Consider the following 13,408-nt stretch of genomic DNA (forward strand, 5'->3'; position numbering starts at 1 on the left):
ACATGTCAATATTGGTTATGTACTGAGAGTCTGTTCCCGCTGGGGCTATAAATGTCCAGTTCCATTAATTACAAATGTCTGAAGATTTCCAAACCTTGGCTTTAAACCTAGTGGGTTTTGAAGTTGGGGGTTATGAGAAGTAGTTGAGATGATGATTTTTCTGGGGCAGATGTAAAGCGACAGTATACTGAGGCATCTGAACTGCTGTCACCCCTTGCAGGGCTCAATGTCTGTGTTGGGCAAGGCAATTCTTAAACAATGTCTTTCTGCCCCACCTTCCCCGACAGTAGTATTTTTCAGAAAGTTAATTTTAGAGAACTTCAAGATTCCAGGTGACACCACCTGTTAAAACAGCAGAATTCCCAAAAGGGGGGAGGGGCAGGAATAAATGCAGTCTTGGGCAACTCTGCAAACTCTGAAACAGGATCATTGCAACTCTGCAAAGTGGAATTGAGCATAATGATATATTGAGCATCTTTGAGCAATTCCTCTCCCTTTGGTCTTGCAGCTATACTATTACCTTAGTAATAGCCACTTTTCAAGTCATTTTAAGAGAGTTAGGAGCCTAAATATCATTAATTCTTAATGGTCCTTGAGGATCTAAGTCCTTTAGGGCTCTGGCTGTAGCTCAGCTTCCTAAAGTCTGCTGTGGCTGCTGCTGTTTTCCAGCTGTGTTACCATCTCTCTGACAAAGGAAGGTTTCTTTCCTGGGGAGTCTCTAAAAAGGACCAAGCCCTGGTTCACTGCTGTCATGGGGGCACAGGGCAATTCTCCACCCAGCTCATACCCACCTTCCTGTGACCATCAATATCTGTCCATCCTTGGCAACCTGGTCTCTGCTTATCCCAGGGAGGATCCAGAACTGGGAACACTTTCATGGATACTTTCATCCAAAAATCTGCCACTTGGTTGTAAGAAACTTAAAGCTTGGGTGGCTTTTTGCAGTTCTAATGAAAGCTTTGAATGACTTCCTTTCCAAGTCTGATTGCCCAGATACTGGATTTTGGGGTAGTTGGGGGAGAAATGGCTACAAGCACTTTATGAGAACAGCCCTGTTTTGTGAAGGCCCTTATCTCCTCAGTTGATGGCTTGGGCTTCTGCTCATAGTCCTGTCCCTATACAACTAGGACATGAAGTTAGGACTGGAATGACTGGATCACAGCATGGGCATCACTGTATGATGATAGGATGGTGGTATCCAGACCCCACCAAGGAAGAAAACCTTGCCAGGATGTCCTCAGCCCTCCCACAGAGGGAAAGCTGAGAGATGGAGGAAAATAAATTATTTAATGTAGGTTCCCAGCTGGAAACTGAATTCCCTGGTCCTGTTGATTTCTAAGAGCATCCTGCACTTCCAGTGCGTAAAATGGAAGTGACTCAGATGCTGAGGACTTGCCACAGCCTCTGCATGGCAGGGCGGGAGCCTGGATTAATGACAGGGAATAAATAGTTTGTGGCCCTCTGACAAAATGTCTTGGTCCCTCTCTGTTTCACAAGAGGATGTGATGGCCATGGGGAAATTGCAGAAGATCCTTAATTGCTGTTGCGTCCTGGGGCTGTTTTCCTTCAGAGACCAGAGTGAAAGCACTGGGGGGGTTTCTCACTCCCATCTTCACCCTGTGCCTTAGCCTTAAAGATGCAATTCTAAACCTATCTCTTTGCTTCCTACTGCTGTGGTTGAACTGCTTCATGAAACAGTATTTCCCTTTGCCCATTCTAGCATTTTTCCAAGGTCTATAGCCAGGCATCTCTAGCTCCTTGGCCCCTGAGGAACAGTCAGTTCCTGTGCTGCCACAACCCCATCAGTGAGGTTGGCCTGATCCCAGTAGCAGACCTGACTCTTTGGGGAAGGGTTCACTGCTGAAACAAGCTGGTGTTTGAGTCAGACATGAAGGCGAAGCTGGGTTGAGATGCCACAAAGCAAGGACCTTTTTGGTCTCTAGGAAACCTTTTTCAGGCATTTCAGCCCTGCTTCTGAGTATGTCAGCTTGTTCCTCTCCATGCCATTGTCCATCTTTTTCCTGCTTTGCTCTCTCCCAACCCTTTCTGTTATTTGCCTGGTGACTGAAGCCACCATTCTCTCTCTCAAATGGTCCATCCTACTCAGGTCTGGAGAGTTGTTCTCATCTTAAGGTTAGAACATACCAGCACTGCCAGTGACTTGTTTCTTGGCCTGAGATAAGACTTTAACCCCTTCCTCTGCCTCTAGGAGGAGGGTGAGCAGAGCCATCAGTCAGACTGCAAGTTACTCACATTCCCTATGGTTGGGAGTGGATGCCCTGACCCACAGGGTCCGGTGTGCAATACCCTGGAAAAACCATGAAAAGCACCCGCAGGGCATGGTACCACAGACCAAAAGGGGACCTGTCTATATAAATAAATGCCTAGTTGCAGTGGCGTGTGGAGATGTTTGCTCTCTTCCAAAATGTTCTTAGTCTTTCCTACCACACCTATCTGGTAGGTGTGATGAGGGGAGTGTTTGATACATGTTGGGGAGTGCAGTGTGGAAATGTCCTTGCTTCTTGTCTGGAGTGCACCTTGCATGCGGCAGGACCTTGTCCTGGCTCTGCTGCAATGCCATTGAGAAGCAGAGCTCCCTGCACTGACACCACACAGCACAGGTTTGCTGATGTTTCTTGTGGTTTGGACTGTTAACATACAGACCAGCAGGACTGTTAATGTGCTTTGCCAGCAAAAGAGGGGGTTTTCCACTTAACCGAGATGATGGGTGCTGTAACACCTTCTTCCTTCTAGTGCTTCTGGCTCTGTAGGCACAGTGGGGTGGCAAGCTCCTCTTGCCAAGGAGCCTTTTACATTGAGCAGTACCCGTTGCTTGCGCATGAGAAGGCAGCTAAGGATGCACTGCAGCATGTTGCACAAGGGGGGACAGCTGGATCAGTGCCACAGATGAAGATGTTTGCTTTTGTTGGAGAACTCTTATCTAGATTATAAAGTTGCTCTTATGAAGACACTCAGCTGGTGTCAAAGACCCCAGCTGCTCAGCTCATGCTGTGTCCTGGAAAAAATCCGATAGGATGGTGCTTTCTGATCGGAGGCTGAATGAGGGTCTGGGAAGGGAAGCAGCAGATGGGGTCCCCCATCATCATGTGATCCATTTCTCTAGAGGAATAGCAATGCCACTTGCAAATCCAATATTTCTGGAGCTGGTTGCCAAAATAAAGCTGCTAGCAAAAGCATGCTGAGTTTCTGCCATCACCTGGCTTCAAGTCCTGAGCTTTTAATTAACAATAACAGCATAATGTGCAAACGGGCCTGCATTTCCCCCTTGCCGCCTGAGCTTCCCTCTCCCCAGCAGGCTGGGTGCAGGCGTCCTGAGAGCAGAATGAGAACATGGCTGGCCTGCCACACATCCCAGGCCCCGAGCACCTCCGCCCGTTCACCCCCGAGTCACTGGCTGCCATCGAGCAGCGCATTGCTGAGGCAGAGGCGCTCAAGATAAAGCAGCAGCATGTGGAGCTGCCCGAGGAAGAGGAGCTCAAGCCCAGCAGTGACCTGGAAGCCGGGAAAAACCTGCCGTTCATCTATGGTGATCCCCCCTTGGAGCTCATTGGGATGCCTCTGGAGGACTTGGACCCTTTCTACAAGGATAAGAAGGTAAGAGGCAGAGTTGATGATAATTGTGAGTGTCCCCAAAAAAGGCTAAAGCACAGACCCCTCCCTTCCTCCCCTCACCCTGGGGTCTCACCTGAGCCCTTCTTGCTGAGCCAGCTTTCAGCCATGGCCCTGAGTTGCTCTGGTGGCTTCTCCCCTGAACCAGAGCCATCTGCGTGGTGGTGCCTGGCCACACAGATCCTGGCAGTGAACTTGGCCTTCTGAAAGCTCATCATCTGCTCCTTCCTTGACAAAAGCCCCAAGTCTTTTGAAACCCAAAATGCATATAAAGGGGTCAGCTCTAAGTGCAGCATTTGACTGGTGAGCGTTTTCGTGGTGTGCAGAAGGGCTAGCAAACCTGCCTCCTCTTTTCTCTGCAGACGTTTATAGTCCTCAATAAAGGCAAGTCCATCTTCCGGTTCTCTGCAACCCCTGCCCTCTACCTGCTGGGACCCTTCAACCCCATCCGGAGAGGAGCCATCAAAGTGCTTATACACTCATATCCTTGCTGAGGAGAGCAGCTGTCTCCCCTGAGATGCTGCTCCATTGCCACGTCAAAACCTGATGCGCAGACTGTAAACATGGCTGGGAAAGGACTGAGATAGGTGTTTGCTGATGGTGTGAGAGGGAAATCTTCTGGGCCAGCCAGGAGCAAAAAAGGGGGCTAGGATGAGTGGGAGGTGATCCCGACAGAGCTGTGGGTGGCAGCAGAGGTTTGGGGGCCAGGAGGTTGGAGACAAAAGGAAAAAGAAGAGGTGATTATGGCAGAGTGTCCTGTTGATAGTGGTGGGAGCTGTGTTCCGGAATGATGGAGAGGAAGGAGCACGGGGTTCAGAATGGAGGCTGATCCAGCACTGTGGAGGTGGAGAAGGGAGATGAAAGGGAAGGCAAGGCCCTGAACAGCATTGTAGGAGCAGGGGGACTAAGGGAAGAGCGTAAGCATGGGACCTAGTCAGGAGACACTCATAGGAGGAGCAAACTAGGGCATGAGAACAAGGTGGGAGCCAGGACAAGAGGGATGTAGCCCTCTGCCCTGCTCCAGGAGGAGCAGGGTTCTCAGCTTCACACCCTCACATGCCCTTCAGCAGGTGCAACCAATGCCACAGCCACAGCATTTCTCCTTGACCAAGTTTTAAATTATTCAGCATGTTCATCATGATCACAATTTTAACCAACTGTGTGTTTATGACACTGAGCAACCCCCCGGCATGGTCCAAGAACGTGGAGTAAGTCCCTGTATTCCGCGACGTCTCCTCTCTGCAGGGGAACATCCCAGCTTGGGTCCTCCTCAGGCGGTGGAGAGACAGGACCAAGGCTGAGGTAGAAGCGTTGGGAACCAGGCACTCGTGGGAGGAGGAAAAGTGTTATTTGAAGATGCTGGTGGCCCTTGTGATCTCAGAAGGGACATCTGCACTCTGCTTCAGGCTTTGCAAAGAGCGGGGGTGTTTTGGAGCCGCCACAAGTCCTGTGGGGTCCAAAGACCCCCGTGGCAGGAGACTGCTGCTGAGCAGGTTGGGCTGGGTCAGCGGTGATGGTTTGGGAGGCTGGGCAGATCCACCCCTTCAGGGAGCGTGGACAGCCTGCCACAGCTAGAAGGAGGAAAATGCAGAGATTTCTGCTGTGGCTCTGCACAACTGGGCTTCCATGGGGTTTTACAGAGAAGTTGGCACTGTTGGGATGTCAGCACAGCCCAGAGGCTGCAGAATAGTCCTACCAAAGGGGTGACAGCTTAAGATGTCTCAACTTCCCTCGCAAGCTGAGCTTAGCTGAAAACCTCCCCATGATGGCAAAGCACCTCAGGAATCCAGTGAGCTGCCAAGCTTGCTCCCCAAGACAGCCTTGCTGTCACTGGCTGCGGGCAGGGGCTGACAAAGCCTCATGGCACCCGGATTTTGTCCTGAGCTGACCCCTGGACCCAGACAAGCATCCTGTCTTCCTCTTTGAGTCACTGTTCCCATTTTAGATACACCTTCACTGGAATATATACCTTCGAGTCCCTCATCAAGATACTGTCAAGAGGCTTCTGCATTGACAACTTTACATTCCTGCGTGATCCGTGGAATTGGCTGGACTTCATGGTCATCTCCATGGCGTGAGTTCGTTGGAATGGAGGGGGAGGCCAGGCTGCCAAGCTCTGGCTTTGCCACCTTGTCTCAAAAGGGGACTTGGGGGAGGATGGCTGGAAAACGGGCAGGCGGGTGCATGGGCAGAGCCTCTGCCTGCCTGATGCCCCCTCCTCTCCTGTCCCACAGCTACATCACAGAGTTCGTGGACCTGGGCAACATCTCGGCTCTCAGGACGTTCCGTGTCCTCCGCGCCCTGAAAACTATCACAGTAATTCCAGGTAGGAGTCTCAGAAAGTGTCTCCTTCCCAAGTTTTCCCTTTCCTTGAGCTCAGGTTTTCCTGTGGCTAAAGCAATTCTTTTTTTTCCTTTTGACAATTCTAAGAAAAAAAAAAAAAGTATTTGATCACTTTAAAGCATTTTCCAACTAATAATTCAGCTTTTGGGTCAGATCCAGCTGATTTTATACATTTAAATTAGCTGCAACTGGGGAAGGCCTCTGACAAGCTGGACGTGGTGTTTTTAGGGCTCCTTGGAGATGCGTCAAGTGCATTCGCTCTAACATGAGGTTTTGTAGGCTTGATTAACAAGATCCTAATACGCTTTGCCTAGCCTGCGGAGCCCTGAATTTTGTTGTGTCCCCACTGCTGACTGCTTTGATGCCAAGTTTTAGGTATTCAATGGGTACTGGGGCAAGTGCAAAGTGATAAGTGTTTAACATCACCCCATTTCGATAACACCTCACTCAAACTGATAGAAATGAGATGCCAGACCCCTGAACAGGCACAAAACTAGACCACAAGCAATAGTTTATTGCGGTGAATACATTCTGGTTCATTTTGTGTTCCTTCAGCTTCCAAATCTTTAGGGTTTGTTTTTTCACCTCAGTCAAACAGGCTAAAAATTGTGTTTAGGAAAAAAAAGTAAGCTGCTTAATCACTGGACTCTTATTTCTGGAATGATGTCCACCCAAGAGGCTATGCAGAAATAGCTATTGCAAAAATAAGCCATTTTAGAACGGTTGTCCTAAGCAGTTTCCCAACATAGACAAGCCCTTGGAGAACAGGGTTTTACCTAAATAGTTGGGGGGGGAAAAAAAAATTGGCATGATGACAGGGCTAAAAATCATGCGTATTTGGAGAGATGTCTCCATACGAGAAAGCTCTATGCTCAGAGCTGCTTTAAAATCAGTCCCTGAATGTCCCAGCTTCACCCATCATTCATTTGGACTAAGGCGACAGTAATAAAAATCTCCACATCAAAGGCCCGTTGAGGATCTGCATGCCAACCTCTTCCCAGACATTGTCTGCGGCAGGAAACTACGGTGCTGGGTGAGAGAAAGACTTAATCCCAGAGCTTAATGCAAACTGTCACTTCTGTCACCTTTGCTCAGAAGGAATTAGGCCAGACTGGAGGGGCCAGCTGGGCTCCCAACCGCTTGCTGGAGAGCAGCATGTGGGGGTTTGGAGCAGGGCAGCTTTTCTGCGGCCAGAGCTCAGAGAGCAGCGTTCAGCCTCTTCTAGTTGGGCTGACAACTTTTCTGTGTGCCACAGCAAAGCACCCGGTCCTGGTGGTTTGGGCCAAAAAAGGCAAATTGAAGAGTTCGGCAAAAAAGTAAAACCAAAAGGAATTGAAGCTGCCAGGTTAAGATAGTCTGAATTGTGAAGTCCAGATTGTTTCTGGCCTGAGGAGGCTTGGATAGTATTTGTCCAAGGGAGACTGTTTTTGGAGAAGGATTTACCCTGCCCAGCAAAGTGTGGGGCAGACAGGGGCAAGCAGGGACTAACACAGGGCAGAGCGTGGAGTCTGGACCCATGGGGTGGATATGGTGATCTTCTCTAGCACCATGTGGTCCTCCCCGGTCCAGCCACCTTTGGGGAAGGACATAGCAGGTTCGCCGTGATTAGCTCAGTAACAACACCTTCTCCCCTAGGGCTGAAAACAATCGTTGGGGCACTGATCCAGTCGGTGAAGAAGCTCTCGGATGTCATGATCCTCACTGTCTTCTGTCTGAGCGTGTTTGCCCTAATTGGCCTCCAGCTGTTCATGGGGAACCTTCGGAACAAGTGTGTGCGGTGGCCACCCCCCCTCAACGACACGCTGCCAGGGGACTTCATGGAGCTGGGCAACGACACGTGGGCCAACGCAACGCTCTATGGCAACCTCACCACCAACAGCACCTTTGATTTTGAGGCCTACCTCAACGATGAAGGTAAACGCTTACAGATCCCCCTCTTCATTGACTGATTACCCTGGTTTGCTCTTCAGTTTACCCTGTTCTTCCTCCGTGTCTAACCAAGATGGTTTGCTCATGCAGACCTTTCTGCCAAGGTGCTTCAACAGTATTTGGGCTTTGCAGGGAGATGTGACTAGTGGGTGAAACAGGTTGTGCATGCTCACAGGATGGACAGATGGGATCAAATACCCCTTGTCAGGGAAAGTTGAGTTCCCTGAGGGTGCTAAACTCTTCCAGAAAGGTTTCCCTGTGCAGATGTGCAGGGCTGTATGGAGGGTACCTGTGTGCTAGGCTGTGCTGAATCGGTCTGCTGAAAATGGACATTATGCTAGAAAATAAATTATTTGGGAAAACCCACACGGGGTCACAGATCAAAGGCAGAAATTTTGCCTATAGCAAGATGTGCTCCAGGGATGTTCTCCAAATGCTGTCACCCTCAGAGGCTTTGGCAGCCCTGACACATTTCTGCACCAAGCCAAAGTGCTGCTAGGCAGTCCTGGGGGACTGATTTCTGCTTGCAGAGCGACGTAGCAGTGGGCTGTGCTCTGCATGGATGTTTCACATCTTGTTTAGGGCACTCAGCAGAACTCAACAGAAGGTCAGGTTACAGCTTAGCTGCTTTACCCAACTGTATAAGTAGCTCTGAGATTAATTACAGGAAAGTTTCTATGTAGGGATGCAAATTCAATTTATAGGATGCAATGAATGCAGTGCAAATAGCAACAGCATGTTGTGGCCATGTGTTCAAGTTAGCAGATCTTTGGGCCAGGCCAATGCATATTGCTTGTAGTTTCATAAGTGGGACAGCTCTTCGATGATCCCGTGTAGATTAAACAACAGCCAGGTGGCAGGAACGCAGGCACAGCCTGGGATGCCCCAAGGAGCTCCAGAAATTCCTGTGAAACATGTGGCTCCTGAAAACGTTGAACTAGGTGATGCCCAAAAGGGGCATTGAGCTGCCCTCTGTGTTCTGCTGGGGATGGGTGTCTCCAGATACTGATCCATATGTCCCTGGGGGCAGGTGACCCACAGTGACACTTCTTGGCACCTCCCATGGCTCTGGATCAGTTGTTGTCTGTGCTTGAGCTGTAAAGATGAGCTTTAAGGACTTCTGGTCTTGCCTTTCTGAGTGATTTTTCCACTAGGAAGGAGCTGGCTGGAATGGGAATGGGAGCAGCAAGAGAAAGGCAATGGCCACAGAGCAGTAGTAGGCTATTTTCCCAGGCTTTTTGGGGACCCCTGCAGCTTACATGCACCCAGTGCCCACTAGAAATGCCCCTCTATTTTGTATGCCTTCTCAGCAAAACATGTTGGCCCTGGTTTATAGGAGAGGGCAGAGATCCCAGCAGCTGCTCACCTGAGCCCGCCTCATTGGCATTCCCAGTGCCTTCATTCACTTCCATGAATGTTTGTGCTGGTAACAGACCACATGTTAATACAACTTCCCAGGAGGCCTGATCCTGACCACTTGGCCATTTCCAAAGCTCTTTGTGGGCTTGGGAGCCATCCAGTTGGGTAGGTGAAATAAAGCCATGAGATCTAGCTGAGCTGGTGCCAAGCAGTGCAATCCAAACAGCAAAGTCAGCGGAGAGGAGATAGCACTGAACCCAAAGCTGGGATTCAGGAGAATATGCTTGACAGTGAGGAGCTGCCAAGAATTTGGAAATCGATGCCTGCAACTTTCATGTCTTGCTCTTTTCCCAACTGCACAGCAAACTTCTACTTTCTGGAGGGAGCACTTGATGCCCTGCTCTGCGGTAACAGCAGTGATGCCGGGTGAGTGGAGATTGTGCTGGCGGCCGAGTTTTCCTGAAGTTCCTCTGGGAGGGAGAAGGCAGCCCGTGCAGCCTGTGGGACTGCTCACACTTAGCAAAGCACAGGCCTGCGGCTGGGAATGGATGGTGGGAGCCCAGAGGGCCGTGGGCTCTTGGTGTGAATCCCAGTTGTATCAGCCCAGAGGGTTTCTGGTAAAACATCTCACTGTCTCTGCGGGTGAAGCACTTTCCTGGGGTTGCTCTTGGGACTGTTGGGGTGCATACAGGGCAAAAACACAGACTCACACCTGCTGCCCTCACGCTCCTTTGACAGGAAGTGCCCTGAAGGATACGAGTGCATTAAAGCAGGGAGGAACCCGAACTATGGCTACACCAGTTACGACACCTTCAGCTGGGCTTTCCTTTCTCTCTTCCGCCTCATGACACAGGACTTCTGGGAGAACCTCTTCCAGCTGGTAGGCATGCTCATTCCTGGGGCCAGGGATCCCTGGGGCAGCTGCATTGCTTCCAGCCATTAGATGTCCCTCATAGCTGTGCAGGGGTCTGAGGATCAACCATTGCTGGTGTTTTATTTTTGCCCAAATGCTCTTGAAGTTTCAACGCAGCTCCCAGTCTAGGATGGGTAGAAAGTACCTATTGTCCCTTGACTGGAAATGTGTGGGACCTTGTCCTGTGATTTATGGATGTAACCAGGATCGGGAGCAATGGGGACACAGTCCCGTGCATCTCCCCAGCCTGTGCAATTTTTTTTCAAGGGCAAAGACTGGGTATGCTTCAGTGGTGTTGTCAATTGTGCCATGCAAATCAGGAATTTACAGCAGTATCTAGTACTGGTCTGAGCTAAGGGAGGGCTCCCCCAAAAGGGGAAAAACAGGACATTTGTCTCCTGGATTGAGTCAACCACTAGAGAAGTCGCAGACATCATGAAGTCCTGGCTGTCCTCTAGCCAAATGAATGCCATTCCTGAGTCTGGGGACTAGTTAGCTAAAAGATAACTAAGAAAAACAAGTCTTTCAGAAGGCTGGAATCAGTTCTCTGGGTTCCATGTGACCTTTGGAAAGTGATTGTGCCCAGATCCAGAGTTAGAAAAGGACTGCCCTTGGCCCAAGGGTAAGACCTCTGCAGGCAGGTGCTGCGACACATCATCTGCCTCCCATTACAGCAATGCGAGTCTGTGATGGGATATCAACCCCCATCCAAATCAAGGATTTGCAGCCCTTGGATTAACAGATAACACAGAGCAGAGTGGCTGGGTTTGCTGAGATTTTTGGCCTCTTTAACACCATTCCCAGCAGAATGCCATGGACTGTAGAATGGGCAAGTAGGAGATGATCAGCCTTTCTTGGCCACCGTTGGAGACAGAATAGAGGACTTGAGAGACCAGGAGTCTCAACCACAGAGGTCCCTGTATCTTGTACTGTTTCAGAGCAGAGGTGTGACTCTCAACCATGCTTGCCAGCATCTGGCCTCACTGCTGTCTCCCAGCACTCAGGGGAGATGGGAACAAAATGTTGTATTTCCTACCATGAACGGGTAAGTGCCCTAACCCAAGGCCAGACCTTTTGTTGCAAGAGTCACTGAGGTGGGGTAGCATTGAGAGAGTGAACAGGCCAGGGTCCCAACATGGCGTGATATCCCATGCCGCCTTCTTTCCACAGACACTGCGTGCAGCTGGGAAAACGTACATGATCTTCTTTGTAGTGGTTATATTTCTTGGTTCCTTCTACCTAATCAACCTCATCCTTGCGGTGGTGGCTATGGCCTATGCAGAACAAAATGATGCTACAATGCTGGAAGCACAGCAGAAAGAGGAAGAATTCCAGCAGCTCATGGAACAGCTGAAAAAACATCAGGAGGAGCAAGAGAAACAGGTTGGTGGGATACATGGAGGCCACAGTGAAGCCTGTGGCTTAGGAATAGGTAGGGAGAAGGAAGGAGACAGTGACAAGTGTGGTGTATCTATTTCTGTAAAACCCAAGAATAAGCCCTGCTTGCTCCATAATAAGAAAAGATAAGAATGAGGTGAATAACTATTTTCTGAGTCACCATCTGAATCCAAAAGTTAAGACATTAAAGGCTGAAAAGATTTAATTTCCCCAACTCCTCTCCAAAGACCAACACAGGGAGCACCAAGAGGTGGTAGATGGGTATAGTGCAGATAAGTATTACTCAGGCAGATGAAAGGAGGAGGTGAACAACAACACATAAAAAGCCAGAGAACTAATAACACATCTTTGTGCGTCACATCAAGAGCAGGGAGCCTGACAGAGAGCCTGTGCAGGCAGATTATAATCAGGGTGAAAAGGAGCACTTAAGGAAGTTAGGGCAGTTGCAGCAAAGTTAAATGAATTAGCAAATCATTTGTGTTTGGCCGCCACTGGAGATGTAATAGAGGACTTGAGACCCAGGGAGGTTCCTGCATCCTTGCACTCTTTCAGAGCAGAGGCATGACTCTCGTCTGTGCTTGCCAGGGTCTGGCCTCACTGCTCTCCCCCAGCACATGCGCAAATGCACATGTCTGATGCTTCAGAGAGTTTGCACTGATATTTCACACAGTTGGCATCAGAGTGGGAGGTCTCTGAAGCTGCCCGATCTTCACCTATTTGCTCCATTGCAGTCCTGGGATGTTTTCTTTGGCTCTTTCCAGTCCTTGGGATTCTCTCCTCAGCACAATAAACCTATAAAAATGTGGTAAAAGCTCCTCTAATGTCTGATGCTGCTGCTTGGCCACTTTTAATATGCTCTAATCATCATTTTGGCCTATGTCAGCAGCATTCCCTGGAGACATCCCTGCAAAACTAATTGTTAGTCTGGGCAAAAGACCAGCTTCCTCACTTGTAAAGAGAGATGCAAAATAGTATTTTCCTCCCTCTACAGCCTCTATCTCTCATTGCTTATCTGTGTCCAGCCACAACATCCTCCAGGGAAGTGGCTTTTGCTCTTATCTGACCATTTCTGTTTGTAGAATGGGTCTGAGCAGGTCCTGCCCGAGGGATGGCGACTCTGGACCTGGGTATCAATCTGGTGCCGTTTGTTCCCTGAACAAATTAACCAGTGAGTTGCCCAGAGGCTTTATTAAGGAGTGATTTTCATTTATTGTTGCTTACAGAAGTGGAGAAGAGTCAGAGAGAATAGGGCTGAGGGCACAGGCAAAGCAGCTATGAGAAATAGGCATACATCTATTTAATATCCAGGGACTGAGTAGGAAAATCCCATTGTATCTGAGCCATTTGTGGTCCTGGCTCCAGGAGTGTGCCGAAGTGTGGGTGCAAAGCCCCAAACACTCCCCAGGCAGGAGACCCAAAGAGGTTCCTGCTCCACTGCAGCACCATTAGCAATTGCTGATTAGCACTTGCAAAGCCAACCATGATTGCAGTCAGGGTCATACAAAAAGTGATACTTTGATTTTTAAAAGTAAGATGAAATGTTTCCAATGATATTAAATAAGAGGCTCCTTTAACTTTTTTTTTTTAAATAATACCCTATATTGAAAGCTCTATCCTGCTACAGATTAAAACTTCCTGCAAAACAAATCAGAGATTTTGTACAGTTCTATCCTTCACCCTGACCAAACCTGAATAGATTAATGTTGCTGCTGTGCAGAAAGCTTTGTATGGTAGGGTGGGCAAGTGAAAAGGAATGACTTGCAAATTCACACTCATTGTTTAGCCACTGGCAGTAGTTGTTCCTCCCTGCTGTTGCTGTTTGTGTGGGTCCATGAT

The 13,408-nt window shown here is 49.2% G+C and overlaps 1 protein-coding gene across 1 annotated transcript in view; it reads left to right on the forward strand.

Moving 5' to 3' along the window:
- Positions 1 to 3,309: 3,309 nt before the first annotated feature.
- The window catches only part of SCN4A (sodium voltage-gated channel alpha subunit 4), a 34,598-nt gene continuing 24,499 nt past the window's right edge, over positions 3,310 to 13,408 (forward strand). Inside the window, exons 1-9 of the mRNA XM_067312189.1 lie at positions 3,310 to 3,615; positions 3,993 to 4,111; positions 4,749 to 4,838; positions 5,576 to 5,704; positions 5,865 to 5,956; positions 7,609 to 7,887; positions 9,624 to 9,687; positions 10,000 to 10,141; positions 11,345 to 11,557. Of these exons, the coding sequence (XP_067168290.1) occupies positions 3,352 to 3,615; positions 3,993 to 4,111; positions 4,749 to 4,838; positions 5,576 to 5,704; positions 5,865 to 5,956; positions 7,609 to 7,887; positions 9,624 to 9,687; positions 10,000 to 10,141; positions 11,345 to 11,557 (1,392 nt within the window). The 5' untranslated portion in view covers positions 3,310 to 3,351. The remainder of the gene's footprint in view (positions 3,616 to 3,992; positions 4,112 to 4,748; positions 4,839 to 5,575; positions 5,705 to 5,864; positions 5,957 to 7,608; positions 7,888 to 9,623; positions 9,688 to 9,999; positions 10,142 to 11,344; positions 11,558 to 13,408) is intronic.

Source organism: Apteryx mantelli, chromosome 28 (genome assembly GCF_036417845.1).
Source record: "Apteryx mantelli isolate bAptMan1 chromosome 28, bAptMan1.hap1, whole genome shotgun sequence".
NCBI classification, from domain to species: Eukaryota; Metazoa; Chordata; class Aves; order Apterygiformes; family Apterygidae; genus Apteryx; species Apteryx mantelli.